Source organism: Pectinophora gossypiella, chromosome 8 (genome assembly GCF_024362695.1).
Source record: "Pectinophora gossypiella chromosome 8, ilPecGoss1.1, whole genome shotgun sequence".
Lineage (NCBI taxonomy): Eukaryota > Metazoa > Arthropoda > Insecta > Lepidoptera > Gelechiidae > Pectinophora > Pectinophora gossypiella.
In genome coordinates, this window is record NC_065411.1 from 6,544,670 (window position 1) to 6,568,859 (window position 24,190).

Sequence of the window (24,190 nt, forward strand, 5' to 3'; positions counted from 1 at the left end):
CGTTTTGCTTTGTTGTAATTCTCAGAGAATACACATCTTTTTCATTTGATCTTCATGTACCTTGTGACAAGTATCGACATATGTTCCAGCTGCGGCGCTAGCAACAGCCAGTAGTGAGAGCGGCCCGGGCGCAGCATGCGAGGCGCCCGAGACAGCAGGCGTGCCGAGGCTGCTGGAGCCGCGAGTCGCCGCACACATCGAGCGCGGCCGCGTCGCCATGCGTCGCCTCGAGGAGATGTTCGCCAAGCATCCCACGCTGCAGAGCCAGGAGGTGTGTACTATACATAAACATAAACAGCCTGGATTGGATCAATCTAGCTCAATGACGGGACAAAGTCTGCTTTCTCCACCGAACTATAGCCGTTGGTTGATGAATCGGAGTCGGAGAAAACGTTTTCTTTAGGATGTACAGCAATAGTGTATAACATTTATGTATAACGCCTGCATAACAACATCTCTTATGGAATTCCAATTAAATTATTATAATGTTAATTTCAGATAATGCGCAAGCTGCTCAATTTGTACAAGGACTGCCGGTTCTTGGACCGCCTGATGGGCACCTCATTCTTCCATGAGGATCACTTTTTGGTAAGTAACTTTTTTTAAATAGGTTAGAAGGGAGTTTGAAAAATAGTAAAAAGTAGTAATGTGATATTAGCGTGGCATAATTAGTGTTGCCCCAAGTCGACCTATTTTACTTCGTTTAACTAACAGTAAGATGTAATATCAAGAATTGACCCTTTACTGTCCTTGTGCGTTTATGAAACAGTTGATCATTCCTCAAAGGAGGAAGAGAAGCAAGATAAGTATATCAGGATCGAAGGAAATTGAATTCCATAGTATCTGCTTACGAATATGTATTGTTAGATAGAACAGAATCGATCAGCTTAATACAACACAATAATAAACGTCATAACACTAGATCTCTTAACAAAATGTATAATTTTATTAATTTAATGTATAATTTTATTAATTTTAAGCGAAAATTGTATCTCATTGAGCCACTGCGATACAGGATGATCCCTAGTGCAGGGCTCGCTGTTAACTGTTTAAATTGTACCTTGTTTGAGTAATAAAAATTTTTATTATTATTTTTTATTATTAAAATAATCTTTCCATAAGTCCAAACATTGCTTCTATTTACGTTGAATAAATGATTCGGGGAGGAAATATGATTGGCCACCTGATATGACACGATTCATTTATAACAAACATTATAGAAGGAAAAATTGAAGGGAAGAGAGGAAGGGGTAGACCTAGGATAACATTTATGAAACAAATAAAAGAGAAGGCAGGTCGTGTCGTATCGGGAGGTGAAGGTTTTGGCGGGAAGAAGAGAAGAATGGCGGTTACTCCACGAGAAATGATTCTGATTCTGTATATTCCCGCACAGGGCCTGTTAGAACGCGTCCGAGAGCGCGGTGCGACCACGCCGCGTGCGGGCGAGCGTCGCGTGCACGAGCAACTGGCTCGCTTGTTCTCGAGCGAGCCAGAGCCGCACGAGGCTCACGAGCCCCGCGAGCCCGACGCCATGGCCGTGGACGCCGACGACAAGCCCGCGCGGGCCATCATCACCGCCAACGTCACCGTCGAGCCCATGGAGGTACCAAGATTTTTTTTATTTTTATATTCATTACAGACAACTTACAAATTCATATTACAATGAGATGCCGCGGCGAGCATAGCCAGTGGGACCGGACTATAATACAGCCTCACACTTGTATTTCGGAAAGGTAGGCAGGCATAGTAGGTATAATTATAGAGCTTAGGAGCCTCCATGTAATAGATGGCAAGTCTTTTGCCATTAAACGGGCACAAAACCTGGAAACCTATGGGAATCTATGATCAAAACATCAATTTATACTCTAAAGTCGAAATCAGAAATTTGCCCGAGCTGGGATTCGAACCCGAATAAGTCACCGAAATATGCACAAAACAAAATGTTTAAATGCGGAAGTGGAAGAGAAGTACGAAGAAGGCAGACCCCCACTATCAGATGAGAATAATAAATGCTAAGGAGAGAGAGAGAGAGTATATTCGTTTTTTCTATGATCTGTGATAACAAGGCATATGTCGTGGCCAGATCTTAAAATTGATCATTTCATGATGTGTTCGACATGGTCATATTTCATGAAATAGAATGTCGTAATACTCGTAATGTGATTGTAGGTGGAGAGCACAGTATCGAAGAAGGACTTGCACTTGAACATCGACCCCGCGCAGGCGTCGGGATCAGACTCGAGCGTGGCTAAAGAAGCTGCTGGCAGCGAAAACCGTAAGTAACACTTGGAACAATGAATACAGACAGAAACAATTGACACATAAAAAGGTAATATGTCACCACCTATCACGTTGGTCTAACAAAAAGCTCGGTGAGTTGTCGGTTCATCTTGCGATGGATGTACTTCTGACTACCCTAATTGGAATTCGGGAGCTTATATGATGTGACTTGATTTATTACACTTTATATTACACAATAATGTGTTGAGAATAGCGGCAATACCCTCGCTACTTCTTAACTTCACAGCACACAGACGTCACCGGGAACTTTCCGGGACAGAATTGTTTTGTAAACGGATTTCATACAAACTTCGTAAATCTTGTAATGCCGCCTTTACGTGTATTAGGCTTTACGTAAAACGTAGCCGGGACCACCGGCTTGTTTCTTATTAGGTAATATCCTAGATCAAAGATAAACTTTGAAATACTGATTACTAAATAATCTTTCTAGATATCTGTCCAGATATGAAATTGACGAAAAACATTTTCTTTTTTCTATTTAACTAATTTATATGTTGGTGAGATTTGGATACTTTGTTCATCTTGCGATGAACGTACCTCTGGCTGCCCCAATTGGGATATTGTCGTGAGCTTATGAAATTGAATCAAGAAAAACGTAATAAGTCCGACATTATCACGTTTTTTTACAACGTCACAGTGTGCTATTTCATACAAATTCTGTTGTGATTTCGTTTTTTGACGTTTAGTAAAAAGTAACTGGTTTGAGTAGTTGGAAACTAGCCTACAAAAGGGTGGTTTCCAACTAGTCAAATCAGTTATTCATGTGACGTCATAGAAAAACGTGACAAAATGTCGCAATTATTATTACAATTTTTCTTTATTTAAATTCATAAATAAGTTAAACAAAAAAGAAAACGGTTTTTTGCCACCTTTAAATCTGTCTTTATTTAGTAATCAGAATTTATCTTTGACCTAGGAAACTACCCAATAGCCTACAAATAAGGTGTAAATCCCACAGCGCCATCGGAGTCAGCGGACGTGGACGGCACGACACGCAACGTGTGCTACAAGCTATGCTCTCTCATACACTCGCAACTGGTGAAGGCACATGCAGAAGTCAGCCGGTATGTCCTCACTATATACCACACCATGTATTGCCACCGTATTGTCTCTATTTCACCACCTAGAGTCACACTTAAAGTATTCGTCGACGTCCAGCTTTTCATTCGATGAATGTTATTCATAACTTCGATTTTTCAGTTACAATCGGCCGGCCAAAAAGGGATAGTTGTGTCTTTTCTGGAATGATAATGATTAAGGATATCTTCTTTTTTTGGTACAATTGATGATATTACCGCCAGGCACAACACATTTTCCACCCATTATTATTCTGGTCACAATAAAGTGAAGCAATGTAGGCGGCAACATAATTCTATACGTAACTGATACAAATATGAAGCAACAATTATATATGTTTTATATATGCTTCTGCCATTACATTGTATTTTTGAATAATTATCAACCACAATAATGAGAAAATACGTAATTAACACGTTAAATCTCGACAACGCCATCTATATTATTTTTGGCGAACGTAGCCTGGAAAGTTCTTTATTGTTTTATATACGCAAATGACAAGTTGCAATATTGCCGCCTTTATAGACCCCCTGATCGTTATCAATATTTAGCTTCGAGAAAGTGCGTCGAATGAGAAACTGGGCTATTACAATTTTGATTGCATTAAAATTAAATAGTTTATTATTGCTAAAAACATCTTGGTGTCAATAACTGCCTTCATATCCATCAAAAAGAGGAATTACAAAATGTAATCATAAAATGTTGAAAAAAGTATTTGTGTGACGATAAAAATGGCCAGAAGTTTATATTTGTCAATACCTTATTTATGAATTATGTATACAGGCCGAGCCATTGGATTCAACAGTTGCAATAGTAGAATAGACAGAAATAAAGTCTTCGTTTATTTTCCGCAGGCGAAGGCCGCAAGAGTTGGCCGATTTCCTAAACAGCTTAATGAAAAAACAAAACGCAACTGAAGAGAAGTTACCCTACCACTTTACAGTGTGAGCTTCCATTTTGTTTTTCTTATCCTCAAACCCGAATTATTATTTTTGCCTTCTGGAAATCCGTACGCGCATGTTTTACCCGTAGATTTGAAAAGGAACCGAGCATGATTAGGATAAAATATTTGTATTACTAGCCAGTGTGTGACGTGAAGTGTTATATTTGATTGTGCAGTTATATTACAGTAGCAAAGACTAATTAAAACTTAATCATACACATTTGCATGTTCATCGTAATGTCTATCCGTAATGTGTACAGATTTCCAGAAGCATTATGCTTTATGTTTATCTTAGACGTATTTATTTCCTCATTATCGTCATCCCGTATATGGTCGCATAACACTTGTCTATGTGTACGTATTGGTATTTGCATTATATTATTATTTATATTATTTTTTACATACACTCGTAACTGTATTACTACACGTTTTATTTTGTGTTTCATATTGTAAATGCTATGGCATCGGTAGCAGTTGATGTGAAGTAATACGTATTGCAATCGCCTCTTATTACTGTCTGTTCGCAATACTTATATTAAACAAAATACTTCACCTTCGAATCCGAAGACTAATTTACGTTAGCTATATTTTGCAGTGTAAGTCTGCTTAAATATTTTGCTGTATTGATCGACTCTCCATAAGGTAAACGTTTCGTATATAGGTGAAAACCTCGTAAGGTTCCAAAAGCGTTTTTACAAAAAGGCTTACTTGGTTTTCACTGCCAGACAACGTTATACAGTTATATTGCGAAGTGTTGATGTTACCAACTTAAAATATATTTTTTTTCCTCTCTCAGGATGACTAAAATGCCGACTAAAATGTTGAAAAAAATATTAATTTTAATCACGTTACTGAATTTGTATTAAAAAGTCCTAGCTCCTACTTTACCATTAACGCAGAGTTGACTTTCTTTTCATTGTACAACTTTTCTATTGGTATTCTATACTGATTGCTGATATCTTAATAGACCTTTTTCTTTTTCACATAAAAATAGGTATACACACCAATTTTTTTTTATCGTGCACGTAACAATATTTTTTATTTTGTTTTTTGTCGTCCATGTTTATTTATTCAACGTTACGTTCTGTAGTGTTGAAAATTTTAAACATATTATTTCCTTTTATTCATTTTGATTTTCGTTTGTCCTTTACGTTGTTAGTTGACTCTGTAAGTGGTAACCTAATTTCTCTGTTTCGAAAGATTAGTTTTGTAATGTTGTTGACCTTGATTCCTACGGTAGAGTTGTGGCGTTGTTTAATGTAAGTCTTGCGTTACCCGTTATGTGACACTGTCGAAGTAACGCAGGCTCCCCAGAGTTCCCAGTCATTGATCTATTACTACCGTAGATACAGCGCATAATACAAAAACACGCGGAAAACTTGTAGCATTGAGGATAAAAACTGCCTACTTCTCCAATCAGGCGTCGCTACTGATGTTCTTAAATTTTGTCAGTTCTCTATACTATTAGAGTAAACAAACATCTATCTACTCAGCCTGTGTCCACCCACTGCTGGGTATAGGCTCCTGTTTTTCACGCCTTCCGTTCCGGTCCTGTGCAAGTCTCATCCATTGCTTTCCGGCGTACCTCACAATGTCATCCGACCACCGGGCTGGTGGTCTGCCTCGATATCGCATACCATCCCTTGGCCACCATTCAGTAACAGCCTTAGTCCATCTGTTGCCTTCCCGTTTTATTAAGTGTCCTGCCCATCTCCATAAGTACATTACAAAATTTAAATAAAGTTATCTAAATAGGTAAGTACGTCGTCGTCATACAACGTCTACTAGCGCGTGGTACAGTCATGAGCAATATAATGTACTTTAGGACTCTGTCGCACTAACATATTTGACATTTAGTGAGACTTACAGTTCAATTTGTCAAAAAAGTTAATGTGACATGGTACCAAAATGCTCGTGACCGTACTTCGTAACTCGTTCGGGTTACATGAGTCCCCTATAGCGTCGCTGCCGCTTTACACGAGCATTGCCGATTTTATACGTAAGAAAAATACAACTATAGAGTGTATTTAAAATTGAAATCATTATTTTAGTGGGTATTTCTGCCGATAATGCAATGTTTATACTATGATCGGTAAAATACGATACACCCGTCTTTCTTACGCTACTTTTTTGTTAGCTTTTTTGCAATTATCTTAGCTCGGTCTTCTCCATGTTTACAGTTGGCAGGCTAATCGCGAACTGCGGACAGTTTTTGCACACATCGCTATTTAAATTAAACTTTTCATCACACTTTAAGCGTTCATTTTCTATCTACGGTAGTAGTAGACCGATGCTCCCTGTTTATAATGTTCTATGCAAAGAATGTTTCACATTATTGTCGGCGTTTACGTACTTATTTGTTAATACAAAGGATCGATTATAATTAGTAGATACTCCAAAAAGCACGAATTTTGCGATGGAAAATTCTTCTTAATATCAATTCAGAATCGTGGTCTGAATCATCCCTCCAAGTTTTCGTTACAATGTCACCAACACCCTGTATATTATTTTATATTATTCTTTATTCGTAATGGTTAGCTAATAGACGGGTGGCGAAGGGGTGCCATCGGATATATTGATATTATGTTTAAAATTTAACGTAAACGTCCGCAACAAAGTGATATAATTTACCATAGAACATTTAAAAAATGCATGGTATTAACTAGCCTGATGGTTGGTACTGTATTGACTATACCTTACGTTGAAGATTGAATACAATAGTTATTTGACTACTTACGGCAATGGAAACTTATATTGAGCTTTAAAATCACGCAAAATGTAAATGTTTTTTAATTATACAGATCATTACAAGATGCAATACTCGCTCCTCAAGTGTATTAAATTGGTAATAATTTATTTAGCATTCGAGTACGTAACTAACTACACAATTTTTTTTCAGGAACTCAGATTATACCTTATTTTTCTTTGTGCGATATTTGTACTATTTAAAGGATTTTTTCTTAATACAAGTGAAGGAGGCTCATACTCGTAACTTTATCATGGCTAATGCTTTTATAAATGAAATTACCTACGTTTTGTCGTATAACGAAACAGCGAGCCTTCGTAGACTAAGGATGCCTATTGTGAACTAACGAATTATACAAACTGACAATATAAATCACGCTTTAATGTTCGACCCGTGCCTGAACAGTCTGTGCACTAACATATACAAACTTTGGCACTTTTAGGGCATGCTGTTTATGCTTCTTTGACTTGCCTTGAACAAGACATTTCAAAACAATCCAACATATATTTTCCTTATAAATCATATTAAAATATCGAAGGTAATGTTTCCGTGTCTATATGCCCAAAGAATTCCTAAACTAGCGTGTAACGGTTGTCGATATGAGGGCTTAGCCAAGTGGCAAAATGTTCCAATTTCTACATTCGTTAACGTATAGTTCACGCGAATAGAGACGCCTTGGTCTCAGAGAAATTAGGCGGGAGTTGCCTTTGGGCCAGCTTTACACCTTTTTCTTGGCTTTTTGGTCGAGGTGAATACACGTACAGCACACATCTTCTTACTGCCGCACACTCATAAGAAAAAAATCAACGTTTCAAAAAAGCATTAAAAAAAAACGCATATCAAATCATCCCACAAATAACAAAGTACGAACCGATTGTTCATATACTTCGGGAACGCATGCGCTTGGCAACTCCCGTGTAATGTCTCTGAATCTTTGATGCAAGGCTTTCATTCAGAGTGTAACGAAATAGGAAAATTTGCCACTTGACTATCAGGAAGACTTTGTAGTTTAGCTAACATAAGACGTGATATCTACAGTCAATACGGCGCGCTGGTAGTAAGCATGGCTGAGGAGGAGAAGACAGAAGCGCAGCCGGCGGCCGACGGCAAGGAAGACGCCGCCGCCAAGCCTGAGGGGAACGGTACGTGTTTCATACTTATCCACTATATATTTCCCAAAGCCAAATTCGTACACAATGTTGTGCTGTACAACTTACCTTTTCACTTCGAAATAGAAATGTTTTATTGTGAATATTTTTGCTTCAAGGCCAGGTTATATTTTCATATAAAGAACCGTTTATAGGCGCCATTTTCCGAATATGTCGGCGCGATCGGCAAACGTATAAATTCGGAAAGAGCATGTAAAAATCTGTAAAATCGCCAATTTTTTAAAACTCCAGAAAACTTTCCAAGTAAAATCATCAAATGACTGGATCCATCCAACCTCCTACCATTTTCCCGTTTTTCACAGGGTCCGCTTACCCAACCTGACGATTTTACAGGTCCGGTTTTTTACGAAAGCGACGGCCTGTCTGACCTGCCAACCCGCGAAGGAAAATCCAGCCCAATACAGGTCAAGTCACATACCTCTGAAAATGCATATCTCGGGAATGTGGCTTTCCTCACGATGTTTTCCTTCACCGTTTAGCACGTGATCATTTATGATCCAAACATGAATTCGAAAACAAATTCGCCAATCATTGGTTCAGGCCTGTGCTGGATTCGCGACCTCAACCAACTGGGCTACCACGGCTGGGGTACAAAATGACTGGATTCATTAGTGAAGAATTAATTATGTATATCAGGTTCAACGGCCCCCGAGACGGCTCCGCTAGCGACAGCGGAGAGCGAGCTAGAAGGCGAAGCGGAGGCGGCCGGCGGAGAGGAGTGCGGCGGCGAGGGCTTCTGTGTACTGGAGTCAGCGCCGGCCATGCACCGCTTCCGACTGTCGATGCTACAGCCATCAGAACCGAGGACTTTCTACTCCGCTGTTAAACGGGAGATCAAGCTGCTCAAGAGTGACCTGCCGCCCGGCGTATGTACACTTGTTTTCCGCCCGTGACTTTTTTACTTTTCATCTTGGTTTGAATTTTTTTAAGTTGTTTATGTTATATACCTATGCTATATTTTGATGTTGGGTGCCCTGTTCGGTATCTCTAAACCCTTGCCGTCAAAGATGTAACAAAAAGTGGGCGTATTTTTAAAAGACATAACTTGTAGTTACAACTATAGACGGCAACACGACTATCACATTAGTCTATTATTCTAACTAACAAAATGCTCAATGAAGAATCCAGTGAGCTTATGTTGTGAATCGTTTGCAGGTATGGGTCCGCGGGTTCGAGGACCGCATCGACCTGCTGTCAGTGATGATCGCGGGCCCCCGCAAGACGCCCTACGAGGACGGGCTGTTCGTGTTCGACGTGCAGCTGGGCGGGGAGTACCCGCGCGCGCCGCCGCTCTGCCACTACCACTCCTACTGCACCGACCGCCTCAACCCCAACCTCTACGAGGATGGCAAGGTAACACACACACTCACCAACCCTATCACACACACACACACCAAGCCTCTGACACACATAGTAGATACCCATTGACGGTAAATATACATTATGCATGTACCCGTGCATTGACTCGCTGTGTTACATTACGCCTAGGCGTGTTGAAGAACGTAAAGCGCCGAATAAATAGGTGTGGCAGTTACGGTCTCGATATCCATTTTTTGAACGTTACAAGCGAGGTGCCTCTGTTTCTCTGACATTTGATCGACCCACAGACATGTGGACGGTTCGCTCGATGCATCAGCAGATGGGTGAACATCATGATAATGCGTCTGCAGAGGCGTCCGCAGACGTGTGGAGGAAGTTTCACAAACTGTATATAGCCGAGGAGAAGTCATCATCATCATCAGCCCATTAACGTCCCCACTGCTGGGGCACGGGCCTTCCCTATGGATGGATAGGGAGATCGGGCCTTAAACCATCACGCGGGCCCAGTGCGGATTGATGGTTATTAACGACTGCAAATGCAGCCGGGACCAACGGCTTAACGTGCTTTCCGAAGCACAGAGGAGCTCGAGATGAAACTTTTTTTTCCAGGAAAAGTAGCTGCTAGAAACTAACTAACTAAAGTGCATGTTGTGTTCTCCTTGCAGGTTTGCGTGTCCCTGCTGGGCACGTGGTCGGGGCGCGGCGTGGAGGTGTGGGGCAAAGACAGCTCGCTGTTACAAGTGATCGTGTCGCTGCAGGGGCTCATTCTGAACGCCGAGCCCTACTTCAACGAGGCCGGATACGAGAAACAGAAGGGTAAAATTGCTGTTTTATGCCTTAAGAATTGTTTCTTTGTCTTTAGCTTCGACTTCCATAAACCTATCGGGTTGGAAAATGTCGGGATCTTGTCAAATGACAATTAAAATTTTGTTACATTCCATCTTGTATGGTACAGTTCGTTACACTTATTTATATATAAATGTTTGCCATGAATATTTCCTGACGCCAGTGTGTATCCTCTCGTTCAGGCACCCAGCAGGGCAAGGAGAACTCGCGCATGTACAACGAGATGGTGCTGCTGAAGCTGGTGCAGTCCATGACCAAGATGGTGCTGAACCCGCCCGAGCCGTTCCGCTCGGAGATCGCGGAGCACATGCGCGCACACGCGGGCGCGCTGTGCCGCCGCCTGGAGGCGCTGGTGACGTCGTCGCAGGCGCCGGCCGCGCCGCCCGACTACCCGCTGCTGCCCGCCTCGCGCGGCTTCTGCCTCACGCTGCGCTCCAGCCTCGACGCCTTCCGCAACGCGCTGCGCAAGAACGACATCCACGTGCCGCCGCCCGCGTTATAGCCACACCCCTAGCGCACACTAGATAGCGACTAGATATTACATGTTTATACGCTCCGTACCGCGCCCGGCCGCGCCGCCGACGGCGGTCCGATGACACAAATTCAAAATTCCCACCACCGTCACCCACAGTCGAGCTAGCCCCCACGCCGCCGGGTATCTCGTAAATTAAAAAAATATATTTGTAGTTATAGTATTTATTGTGATGTACTTTCGAATATAGGAATATTTTAGATGTTGGTACCGGGCGATAGGTCTAGTTAAAGTTGTTTTCTTGTTTCCTCACAAATTAAACATTAAAGTTCATATTCCAAGTTTCTCTCATCGTCGATATAGTAAATTGAATGTATGTGAATCTGTTTGTTGTTCATATTCCTAGATAATATGAAGATAACGAGTTCCCTCTCAATATTTATTACATAAATCAAATTCTAAATGGAATATTCGATCTTATGCGAATAATTATAATGATTATTAGATTTATTATGCCTAGAATAATATAATTATTTATTTGTTAAAAAAGTATGGTATACTTTTCTGAACTCATATTTGTTTAGGTAACGTGTACTTATTGAAATTACATTTGCGAGGCAATGCTTTTGCTGTTATCGGAATTATAAACTGTTATTATAATGTAATTAAAGACTTGTGATGTTGAGTGTTCCGTGTCACCAGGTGGAGTGAGCAGGACGGGCCGCGCTACGATGAATGTACAAGTATTATGTTCATTAATTATCTCCTTTATGTATGTGTAATGTTGTGTGTAAAAACATTCAGTCATTTTTATTATGTAATTATAGTTTTTATGTTTTGTTTTATACGGCGGAAAATATTAATTTATATTTTAATAACGAAGTATAAATACATCATTATTATTTTTTGTAAAGTTGGCGTAATTCTGATAAAATAGTACATTTTATGTAGCTAGTTCTTTAGTAACGTCGCCTAGTTTATTGGTCATAGATATAATTGAAATTGCTGGCCTATAATGGCAAGTGCCGTGTATCACTTCTTTCGGGAATTAGACATGAGTTTAGGAAGATATAAATCTTTTGCCGCCTGTACATTTCTGTCCATTTTGAGCACTGTTGTGTTAGGCCGCAATATACTCTGAAATAAAAATAGTGCCCAGTGATGTGCTGCGTTAGTGTTGTGTTCCAAATTGTAGATGTATTCTAAATTACGTGAGTGCGTGACTTGTAGTCCCGCTCCGGCCGGCCGCACAAATACTATGTAACTTCATGCCAAAGTCAATTGAGCTATGGAAGGCTTGTGTCGCTTGTGTACGCGATAAGTGACAACTATGTATAATGATGATGATAAAATAAATAATTCTTCAACCTTACATCTTGTTTTCATTAGTACACCGAATGGTATGCGAGATCCGTCGTTTCTTACATTACACGTACATACTCAACCTCGCTGTTCTCTTGAGATGAAATCCTTAACAATTTAATAAAACCACGTTATTCACGCAAGGTAATTTAATTACACATATTTCTCTTAGTATTACAAAATATTACTATATTTAAATAACTCAGTCATTCCATTAATTTGTTTAAGAAAAAAAATATTCTATCACAGTAGGAAATGGAACACAATCAAAATATTTGATTGGAAAAACTGAGACATGCAAGAACATTAGTATATTTAAAAAAATATATCCAGATATTTTAATAAAAATAATTATCATATTTAAAAAAATAAAAGCCTTTTAAAAATAACGAAATAAAATATGGAATTATTTTTGTTATTATTAACTTGCTATGTAATAAATACGTTAACATAAAATGTACCCAATTGTTTCAAAACATTACATATTAAAATAAAACACTGACGTATTATTGCATTCCTAACGAATATTAATTATACATAATTGTCAAAGAGCAACCACCTCTTGATAAATGTAAAAATTGTTTCTCTACAAAATGGGAAGACTTATCGAGAATACAAATGTGCGAATGACAATGTGCATTTACTAACAATCCACATTTAATTCGGGAATATAATATTCATTATACAGAAATTGTTATTGTCTAAACAATCTCAAGTCGTGAGTAGACACTTTGCAATGAACGATATATATCCCAATATACTTCATAAATGGCAGTTACCAGTGGCGGCTCTAGCAAAATTTAGGTGGTGCGACTTCAAAAGTGACACCCCTCAACCCCTTAAAATAAAAATTTTTCGATTAGTGCACGGCCATCGAAATTTACCTATTTAAATCTTTTAAAAATATTGTTTACGGCCACCCTGTATGAGTTTTACGTGGCCGCAGTCTAACCCGATGAAGTTAGTTTTCGGCCAGGGTGGACCAGTCTTGGTTAATTTTGGCACCCCTTATTACGGCGCCTGATGCGGTCACACCGCTCGCACCGCCCTAGGGCTGCCACTGGCAGTTACAGTGGAGAAAGGTCTTTGCCCAGTAGTGACAGACAATCCAACGAACATTTGATTATAAATTATTTATTTATTACATCTACTGTCTGGGTAGGACTTACTAGGTTTTTAAACAAACTCATAATGACGGGTTCATGCCGCGTTTAAAATAGGGATATGAGACTCCCGATATTTCGACACTGTTGCAAGTGCCATGATCACCGGAACACACACAAACATGACATGACATTCCGATATCAAATACATAAACAAGCGGCAAAGAAAGAGGGTAGACATCTGTCTACCATATCTAGCATACATATGCCAGACATGTCTGCCCGTAGAAAATTATGGATCTACCTACTCCACTCCAATCTCATCAGTCATCCCGTGATCATGGCACTTGCAACGGTGTCGAAATATCGGGAGTCTCATATCCCTATTTTAAACGCGGTAAGAACCCGTTATTATGTGTTTTAATTAATGAATGAGATGGTCCGCCGCTTTACAGATTATGATTGCCTCCTATCTGTCGTAGATTCAAGTTCCGACAATTAAATCGTTACATGGACCACCAGCATTTCGTATCATTCGAAACTTATAATAATACTGCAAATTATTACATGAATATCCATTAGGCACCTATCAATGTGGATATTCACTTACCAGTGCGAACGACCGATTCTGCGACTATAATTTTACAGACATCAGTCTACTACTACATTTTGAAATACATAATTTAATTATCCTAACATATACATAAAGTATACAAAAATGCACAAAGTAAATATATAAAAATAAGAGATGTATCTACGTTTCAGACAGTTTATACTATCACTCTTGTTAAGCACGCTATAATAATTGATCGAAGTAATATTCATTGATCAATGAATCATTAAATAAATTATAACGCAGTAGACATTAGACAAATGTTGTTACTGTCACTAGCAAGTATCGTAAAATAACTTCCAAGTATAAAAAAATAAAAAAATAACTGGATTATACAGGTATTTGTTACAAGTTTAAATGCGAGTATAAATAGCGTATAAGCAATTCGTTCACTGTCATGAGTTCTTTTCGGAAATGTTCACTGACACTAGAATGACGCACATGAGCGACCAGAGCAGCACGAACACCGCCCACGCCATGTGAGAAAATGGGCTTTTGTATTTATTAACCACTCCTAGCCCTAGCAAATTGTTGCAGTGCCGTCTCGCGGACACCACCAGGAACGTAGGTATCAGGTACTGGATCCCGGTACCTGCGTATGACCCTGTGAATTCTATAAGGACCCCTATATCTTCTAAATAATACGTCAGCAACAGCGGCGGCGCCACTGTCACTATGGGGAACAACAACTTCCTTAACACGAAGTTGTATGATTCGATACGCGAGGTATCTAAGAAGAGACTTTGGAGATTGTTTCTTAACGTAATAGCGATGATGGGGAAACTGGTAGAGAGGGTGAACACTGGGAAGAGAGCGAGGAAGTATTCGACTACTTCTAGGAATATGTTTTCGTTGTCTGTCGGTACAAAGTTGAGGGTGTAGAGGTCGCTGAGATGGGCAAAGGCGAAGGCTCCGGTGAAAGCTAGGAGGAGGTAGAATATTGTAATGAGGGTGTAGTCTAGCGCGAGGTGTAGACCAAGACGGTTCTTGCCTCGTATGGGACTGATGAGCCCGGGCAGCGAGTGGTGACACATGAACGAGTAGACGCACGCGCCGAACAGGGTAGGCAGTCCGGTCACGTCGAAGGCCGGCGGGGATCCCTGCGGTCCACGACCGACCAGCAAGTGAATCGCCAGCGAGATCATTATTGTAAACGCTGAAAATGAAACACGATGGAGTTATTTTTCAAAAGATAAACTATATTCACAAATGAATACTGACTTATAGGGGTGCTAGTGACATCGTAACGAAAACTTTGAGGGATGATTCAGACCATGATTCCGATGGGGTGATTCGGGAGAGCTTATTATTCTGATATCAAGTGGAATTTTCCATCGTAAAAGTATAGAATTGAAAATTATTCAAAAAACAAAAAAACACGAATTTTGCGACGGAAAATTCTATTTGATATTAATTAAGAATCTGAATCATCCCCCTCAGTATTCGTTACGAAGTCACTAATACCGTGTATAAAATATTCATTAATTTATTGTGTTTTAAATTGTACAAATATCGAACAAAACAAAAACAAAATTCCTGAAAAAAAATTGTAATTACGTGAATGCTAAAGCAATGATTACCAATTTAATACATTTAAGGAGTATAAAGTTTACTTGTAATTGTGAATTTCCATTTATTTTTGGCTACAAAATTACAAAGTATCACACCTATATCCCCTTTGGCGTGATGTCGCCAGATATGCATAACAAACAGAAAATTAAAATCGTACCAGGTCCATACCCAAGATACGCAACGAAACCAGGTCCATACCGATGGGGACATTGTCGAAATCACTTTGTGAGACTGTCCTTTGTTTGGTAAGGACTTTTCAGGCTGGAATCACCTGATTGTCCGAAAAAGTAAGATGATTCCGTGCTTCGGAGGGCACGTTAAGCCGTTGGTCCCGGCTATTAGCCGTAAAAACACCTCCACCAACCCGCAGTGGAGCAGCGTGGTGGAGTATGCTCCATACCCCCTCCGGTTGATTGAGGGGAGGCCTGTGCCCAGCAGTGGGACGTATATAGGCAGTTTATGTATGTTGTTATGATGAATTTTGTTCCTGTCATGGGCAACATCGATTAGTTTCGAGTAACTTTCAGTAGTTACCGATATAGTATTTTCAAATCTGTTACAAACGATATTGATGTATAATAAATGCTACTTCTCTTTGGCGACGACTATCGGAAATGACTGCTTTGCTATCAAAATATTTAATTACCAAATTAGAATTCACTAGCCAATAAGCATTGTACTACTCATAAAATACTACTCTCGAACATTTCGGAATTTGAAATACTGTATGAGTACCTACCTACTGTTTTTCATGACTCGGTTTAAGTACATTATTACCTAAAGTACTCAAACATAAAGTTGTTAAATAGAATGTTATGTTGTCTATGTAATGTATGGGCTATAAAGCCATATGTGAGCGCATGGAAGTCCGAGTTAAAAATCGGATGGATCATCATCGTTGTCAACAAACGGCCACGGTGATTCAAGACTTCTGAATGAAATTGATGCCAATTGATGTGCATATTCAACAAATTACAAGCATCAATTCCATTCAGACATCACACCCACAGGGATGGAGACCTGTGGTATATCTATGATGTTTGCTTGGTTTTCTGTCATGTCAGTTGTCAATGGAATTTTGTTACTGTTTTTCAAATAAAATGCAAGATTTCACCTCCGTCTTACATAACATAACATAAACGGCCTATATACGTCCCACTGCTGGGCACAGGCCTCCCCTCAATCAACCGGAGGGGGTACAGAGCATAGTCCACCACGCTGCTCCAATGCGGGTTGGTGGAGGTGTTTTTACGGCTAATAGCCGGGACCAACGGCTTAACGTGTCCTCCGAAGCACGGAATCATCTTACTTTTTCGGACAATCAGGTGATTCAAGCCTGAAAAGTCCTTACCAAACAAAGGACAGTCTCACAAAGTGATTTCGACAATGTCCCCATCGGAAATCGAACCCGGACCTCCAGATCGTGAGCCTAACGCTCTAACCACTAGACCACGGAGGCTGTTACCTTCACTTCCGTCTAATCTAATATATTACAAATTGGCGTTTTAGTTATCCCTTAGTCACATTAAATAATGTGTTAATATAATTAATATGTGGTTAATATCACCACAGGGTGTTCAAAAATCCACCTACACCACGCAACAATATAGGTAATACACTGTTTTGTCTTTTTGCAAATATCCAGTTACAACTCAAGTTAGCGACTTACGTACGTTCTAATTGGATATTTGCAAATAGACAAAACATTCTAGGATATTTTTGCGTTTCCGGTAATGATATCTCTTGTCACGTGTTTCTTTGTTTTTTTCTCATTTTTCTCTTTTGTATTGTATTTTCCTGTTTGTGCAATAAAGTATTTGTTATATTATGATATGATATTGACTTCCGGTGTTCGGAGACCACACAAGTGTCACCTTTGTGCTTAGGAATCTCTTTAGATTTAAACCACATACATACATAAACTCACGCCTATTTTCCAGAGACTATAGAATTCCATTTGCTTCGATCCTGACACACTTCTCCTGCTTCCTCCACATTCATCAAACGCTTCATACACGCACGCCGGTTCAGAGTAGATGGTATTAAACCTTTCCTAAGGACATCTCCAATTTTAGTTTTAAAACATTACGAATAACTTGCGGTGAAACGAACATGCAACCCGCATGTAGCACATGCACATGTGGAGAATGTAGGCCGCCTATTGTACTCTTTCTATTTCTCTTTTGTTTTGAATTTTCCTGTTTGTGCAATAAAGTATTTTTTATGTTATGTAACGATGTCAACTTCTAATTCAAATTCAAAAATATTTATTTTTCAAAATTGGCTTACAACACATACACATACATAAACTCACGCCCGTAATCCCAAATGGGGTGGGCAGAGCCACAAGTAATCAAAGACAACTTGCAGCCACTGTTGATACGAAGTCCTAAGATGGATATGATGAACCTTATGGTGATAAGGGATCAGCCTATCGCCCATAACATCGCTTTTTGAACGTCAAAAATTAAATTACATTATTATGTAACTAGCTGTAAAACTACTACCACATCGGAATCTGTAACGCTGAGGGAAAGACGTGGCCAGAAAACCTTCTCTGATAGACATCGCTTCTGGCCCCATACACCCTGGCTGGTTCTTACAAAACGGAAAAAGCCATAAACTCACCAAGCCACCTCATGCCCGAGGTAAACAGCTGGAGGTACTTGGTCTTTTGCACGTTGAAGAAGACGAACGGGCCCATAGCACCGACGAAGGTCAGCAGCGCTATCCGGTAGACCTGCAATCGGGTGTACGTCGCGGCTGTCGTGGAGTTGAAGCATGGTAGCTCGTCCCACTCCTTCGGGTTCGTAACGTTCGACGGGATAGATGAGCTGATGAAAATAAAACTGTTTAATGAAAACTCGCTACACACATACCTGAGCGGACCTACTCAGTTTCCGTGAATATTAATTTAATATTTATATTAAAGCATAATTACCTCTACAAAACATTTCCTATCCGGTAAAAATAGAAGATAAGTATATAATTATTTTCCTCAAAAATACCTATATTAAATCAAACAGGTTTCCCATAGCTACGGTCATTTAATAAATGCATATATTTCAGTAGGTATATTGGTTACCGTACCTACTCAATAAAAATTAAATACCTAAATTGTTTATTTTATATTACAACATTGCACGTGCTTGTTAGATCGTATTTCGCGAAGCAAACGGAAGTAGTTTAATGTATACGCAGTCGTGCGGGTCGGAGCAACTTACACTGGACATTGAACAAATTTGTGGAAATTTCCAGCATATATTGGCCCGAACCGAGTTTTAGCATACCCGATACACCTAAGCCCGTTTTCCAGGGGGGGTTAAACACCACATCAAAGCAACTCATCTAAAAAAGCATTATTGCAATTTGATATGTGCGCATATAAAATTAAGTGCGCAATGTCAACATAAGCCAAATAGCAATATTGCTTTTATAGATGAATTGATTCAATGTGTGGTCTTTAACGCCCTACCCGGCCCTACACACAGATAATGCTGTCTACGTGGATAGACGTCGTATGACTATTGGTGAAAGCCCTCGATATAATTCTGTGCCATCCGCCCGCGCTTTCTCAGTACGTTGCACGCACGGTCGAGTTATTCCCGAAAAGCGGGACTGAGCCTGTCCCGCGCGGGACATTAAATTTTGATTTAAAAATCGGGACGTCTGGCAACGCTGGGCGCGGTTGTCATGCCGCGAGGGCAGGTTGTTATAATTTTCATGCGTTCACATTTCGTATGCTTACGACCAGATCAAACTACTTTATACAAACACCTGTGCAAATGTTTTGTTCCAGATTCAAGTCGTCACTACGCGGTTGTCAATTGTTTAAAAACTTTAAGCCCATTTGATGTTACTTAGACTATAAAGAACTAGCTGTTGCCCGCGACTTTAGTTACCTGTAGCGCGACAATTACTCACCGCCTTATTACAAAACGGAGACTAAAGATAAAACTAGGTTTGTAATTTAATAAATAAATATAAAATATACGTAGTCCGCGCCACGAAAGAAGTTTGCCGCCGGCGCCGCTAATGTCGCAGATTCTGCATAGAAGTATTATGATTTGTCAGTTAGTTCCATTAAAATCCGTGGAGTTCTTTCGTGGCGCGTACTATATTTTAAACTTGGTATTATTTTTAGCGTTCGTTTTGTAATAAGCCGGATAAGGTTTAGGCGTGACAAAACAAGAATTACTTTGACATTTATAATATTAGTATGGATTAAAGTATTACCTTACAACAAGTTTTGGAATGAAAATTGACCAGATCTGGAAGTGTGTAAGGGCCTAAGACTAAGGCATAGACTAAGGAATAATACTACGTATAGAACGGCAACTTTCCGCTCCCCACCAGAGGCTGAGCTAGGGTTACCTCACCCCCCTCGGTCTTACTTTAGTCTCCAATCGTATGTTCGTCAGACGTCACACACACAAATGCGCGTGAACGATATCGTCAATGTGTAGTGTCTGTGTAAAACGAGGTTTTTTGTATGAAGAGTCCGGGGTGTGACTTAGGGAAGCTTACATACGAGTAAATTGTCTGTCATAGAATTGTGTTGAACGTGCTAACGCCACTAACTATACGTAGTCTCAGACAAAAATATAATACAACTCACCATACAACATCCATGACAGACTTGGCTACTGCCGCCGAGTATATGGACAGATCTCCATATAAGTACACACAAATCAGGACGAAGAACATAGTCCGACCGGTCCTGCTGAGGAAGAGGTTGGCCATCTCGCCGAGCTCGATGCGGCGGTCGAGGCTGTAGTATCGCGAGGGTATGGAGTCTCCACAGACCAGCGGCTCCTCCATATCGCCAAATGAGCGCTGTTGAGACTCCTCTTCCGAATCATGGTCATGATCTTGTATCTGTCGAAGATAAAGTTGTTTTTTTAACCATAAGAACACCTTTGAATTAAAATTCAAAAATATCACCTTGTTTCGTCAATTTTTACAATGTCGAATTTCTCATCCGCCTAAAACTACCGCAGCTTCTCACAACCTGTATAGCCGAGGAAAAGTAGCGACGGGTCATTGACCTTTCTTTCATAATATGTACATGGGTGTTAGATAGAACAGAATCTAATCGGCCTAATCGCGACTGATACATCACTAAGCTAATAGATGTCGCAGCATTATTGATTATTAATTTATTATACCTATAGTTCCTATTACAATTAATTACAACATAACATCTGGTATGTTGTAAACTGAATTTTATTTTTATACCGAAACCACAAATTAGCATCATTATTTATGTAAATTTCATAATTTATTACAAGAGGAAATAATAAAATATTACCCCATCAGTTCCATCACCATGAGGAAAATTGTAAATTATTGTTTGTAAACATTTAAATGTTTATTTATAGACATACATTTATACTAAACTTATGCTTTAGATCCATAAAGGGGTGGGCAGAGCTACAAGTAATCAAAAAACAACTTACAGTACAACAAATATCTAACTATATTAAGTGCAAAAAAGCTCATTATAGAATCTACAAAAAAAGAAAACCACACATTAAAAATTAATACAAATAAAATAATATGGATTGGAATAGAAGAACTTGAACTAACCAAGTGCAAATCCTATCTTTATACCTATCAACCGAATCAAATAAAATAGGTACCAGTTTAAAAAAAATAGCAAACTCACACTATCTCTTTTAATGGTCTGCAATCTCTTCCACTTGAACACTGCATTGGCACAGGCCATAGTCTCAATGACGTATGTGGCATTCATGAAGCTCAAGAAGGCCAGAAACACAACCGAGATTGTACTGAGGCTCCATCCTGCTCGGGCAAATGCTGCTGGCAGTGTTAGTGCTCCTGTCCCCACTATCAGGTTGAATATGTAGATTAACCCCACCTGTTGAAATAAGTTATTTTGATATATAAAATAAAGATAAACAGCTTTAGATACATCCCACAGCTGGGCACAGAGCTCCCTTCAATCGACCACAGCACATATTGTAACAAAAAAATATTTAAAAAGACTGATTAACAAAATAAGGGTATTTATTATTTTAGTTAAATAATCATTTAACATTTTATATCTTCCTTACAAAAGTAAAATAGTGTAACTATAATAACCAAACTAATACTGTGAAATAGTTACTAAGTGCTTATGCTAGTATAGTATTCACACACACCCCCACTTATTTGCCTTTCCCTTATAAGGTCAGCGTCCAATGTCGGTAAACAAACTGGAACAAAGGCTTTAGATTTGCAAGTCGAAACTGCTTTCAGTCACCAGATATTAAGCTAATTTAAAACTTAAATATACATTACTCGTAACTGTAACATATGGTATTGATATTCTGTTACTAAGTGCACTAGATATGAAAAAAATATATTTATAACTTACCCATATTGAGTACTGTTCCCCTCCTTCGGCTAAAGGCATTCTAATAAGCCTCCTCACACCCCAGAAACGACGCGGCATCGTTGAATTTTACAACACAACATCGCTGCTCGATACGTGATATAGTAATGCTTGAAAATTCTCGTTTACCGTTTTCTGGCCTACGATAAACGCTGGAAAATTGATAAACTTCGGTCTAATCGCGATCGCAAAGTATTGACAACAGATGGTTTGACAGTGACAGCCAGTGACGTGACCAACATGTTAGGTAGATGTTGGTAGCAGTATGTTGGACATAATTATAATGTTGGAGATATTAATTTTTAAAAATAAAAATAACGTTAATACTTAACAGCTACTTTACTAACATTGTGTTAGAGTTAGGTATGTCGCCGTTTCCGTTTACACATTTTGGAACTATGATGAACAACGTTTTTGATACTTGCCAACTTTCTTATTGCCAGAAGAAAAAAAAAAAAACTTTCTTATTGGAACATTCTTGGGTTTGAACAGTAGGTTAGTCGATCAATGTGTGCTGGGTGGTCACGATACACACGATATGATTTGTTTGGCTGAGAATGCTGAGGTATAAACTGCAATGTAACTAAGATAAGGTAAAGTACGAAAATTACTTTGTATAGGTTTTATCCATTTTTCGTTACGTTATTTTTAACGCTATTTATCGTGAAGTTATAAAATCAACACAGCCTGCCGAGTCTTCCGGCGCTAGTGTCGTAATATCACCATAGAATAAGGTCACCAAGATTAGTTCCATTAAAATCCGCGGAAGACCTTTCATGGCGCGTACTAGTCTGTTCAAAACTTAATTATCTAAAATATAAAGCAAAATTTAAAATTAATGCGTAGAAAACAACAATAAATATTTTAATTTGATTTCATAGGTATTTTGTTTTGTCATACATACATTACATAAATAAATGCTTGGATGTGAGTGGAGGCTAGGGGGAGGTTTTCTTTGCCCGGCATAGGGTGACGAGGAAAAACTGAATGAAGTCCCGCGGACAACCCGCGGATTAGTCATAATAATTCTATGCTGATATTGCGACGTCAGAGCCGCGGCCGCGGATCTTTTTTCGTGGCGCAGACTTCTACACTATACTAAAAATACTTCCAGTCATAATCATAATCGGCCTGCCTGTCACCTAGGCAAAACACCTTCGTGTTTTACCTACCTTACCGACTACAGAATATCAATTGTGAAACATTCATAAACTCACGCCCCTATTTCCCACCGCCCCTATTCCATTTACGATACTGACATCCTACCTACTTCTCTTGCTTCCTCCAGATTCATCAATTATCGTTTCATAACATAACGATCCGGTACAGAGTAGGTTGGTTATATTATTATGGGACTTTCCAAACTACGTTACCCAAAAATAATATAGAAGGCGCTGTCCAGATTTAACGTGATAAGTAATTACCTATTTTCTTATTGCACGGGGTACAAATTATTCAAATAAATAATGTAATGGCCGATGCATAAATAAAAATAATTGTTGCTTAATATTTGGATCAGCTACTACCTATATTGCTTCACTTTATTTTGATCATAATAATATTAATAAAAAAAGCGTAGGGATGTGGCGATCCCATCGCCCCCTGCTGAATTCAACAGTGCAGTCAGTCACCGCAGGCCAGCTTGTGGCGAACTGTTGGTGAGTAACCACTAATGACCACGGAGCTGAGATTCCCCGAGAGTCAGTCAGGCCGTCCGTCTCCGGCTTGCCTTCACTGGCCTGCCGGAGTGGACCCTAGTGAGGGCCGCAGGACTCTTTCTCTAGCTTGCCTTCATTGGCCGGTCAGAGTGAGGCGTTAAAGCTATACGCTCGCAGGGTGGAAGTGAAAGATGCATAAGTCGCGTGTTAGTGAGGCGGGTAAACCGCCTCGCAGAAAGCGGTGTACACCTCTCGACACCCTCAGCTGCTCACAACCATGTTGCAGCCTTGCCGTCCTGTCGCGTCAGTTAGATAGGTGGCCCATCCAGTGAGTGGCGAGTTACCGCCTGCTCATTTTATCCATGTTTACCAACATTGGTCGAGCAGGCGCCATAGTCCCACATAGCCCCAGTATCCCGGTTCACTAACCCTCAATCCAATAGCCCACTTCCCTTTGTTCCAATAATCTGCAATAGTTATACACGAACCGGGGATTGTCTTGGGGTGTTCTCCCATAGTGCATACAGGGATAATCGCCGGTTGGTGTCACACCACATTTAGATTAAATTGTCTTAAGTGGCCTCTACGTGTTAGCTTCGGCCCCACGCACG

General features: G+C 39.7%; 2 protein-coding genes across 3 annotated transcripts in view; one reads left to right on the top strand and one right to left on the bottom strand.

Moving 5' to 3' along the window:
• The window catches only part of LOC126368843 ((E3-independent) E2 ubiquitin-conjugating enzyme), a 30,969-nt gene extending 18,723 nt beyond the window's left edge, over nt 1-12,246 (top strand). The window contains exons 15-25 of one of the 2 annotated variants that reach the window (XM_050013007.1): nt 90-271; nt 499-588; nt 1,394-1,603; nt 2,170-2,275; nt 3,260-3,365; nt 4,233-4,322; nt 8,106-8,209; nt 8,873-9,102; nt 9,392-9,589; nt 10,222-10,372; nt 10,585-12,246. In XM_050013007.1, the coding sequence (XP_049868964.1) occupies nt 90-271; nt 499-588; nt 1,394-1,603; nt 2,170-2,275; nt 3,260-3,365; nt 4,233-4,322; nt 8,106-8,209; nt 8,873-9,102; nt 9,392-9,589; nt 10,222-10,372; nt 10,585-10,904 (1,787 nt within the window). In that variant the 3' untranslated portion in view covers nt 10,905-12,246. The remainder of the gene's footprint in view (nt 1-89; nt 272-498; nt 589-1,393; nt 1,604-2,169; nt 2,276-3,259; nt 3,366-4,232; nt 4,323-8,105; nt 8,210-8,872; nt 9,103-9,391; nt 9,590-10,221; nt 10,373-10,584) is intronic. The other variant, XM_050013008.1, reaches the window with a different exon arrangement.
• An 838-nt stretch (nt 12,247-13,084) lies between these two features.
• LOC126368905 (transmembrane protein 104 homolog) lies at nt 13,085-22,131 on the bottom strand. Its single transcript, XM_050013137.1, has 5 exons — nt 21,904-22,131; nt 21,193-21,405; nt 20,143-20,402; nt 18,153-18,358; nt 13,085-15,108 (listed from the first exon to the last, which is right to left on the bottom strand). Exons 1-5 carry the CDS (start codon nt 21,979-21,981, stop codon nt 14,348-14,350), a joined length of 1,518 nt encoding a protein of 505 aa, XP_049869094.1. The 5' UTR covers nt 21,982-22,131; the 3' UTR covers nt 13,085-14,347.
• Between the last annotated feature and the right edge of the window lie 2,059 nt (nt 22,132-24,190).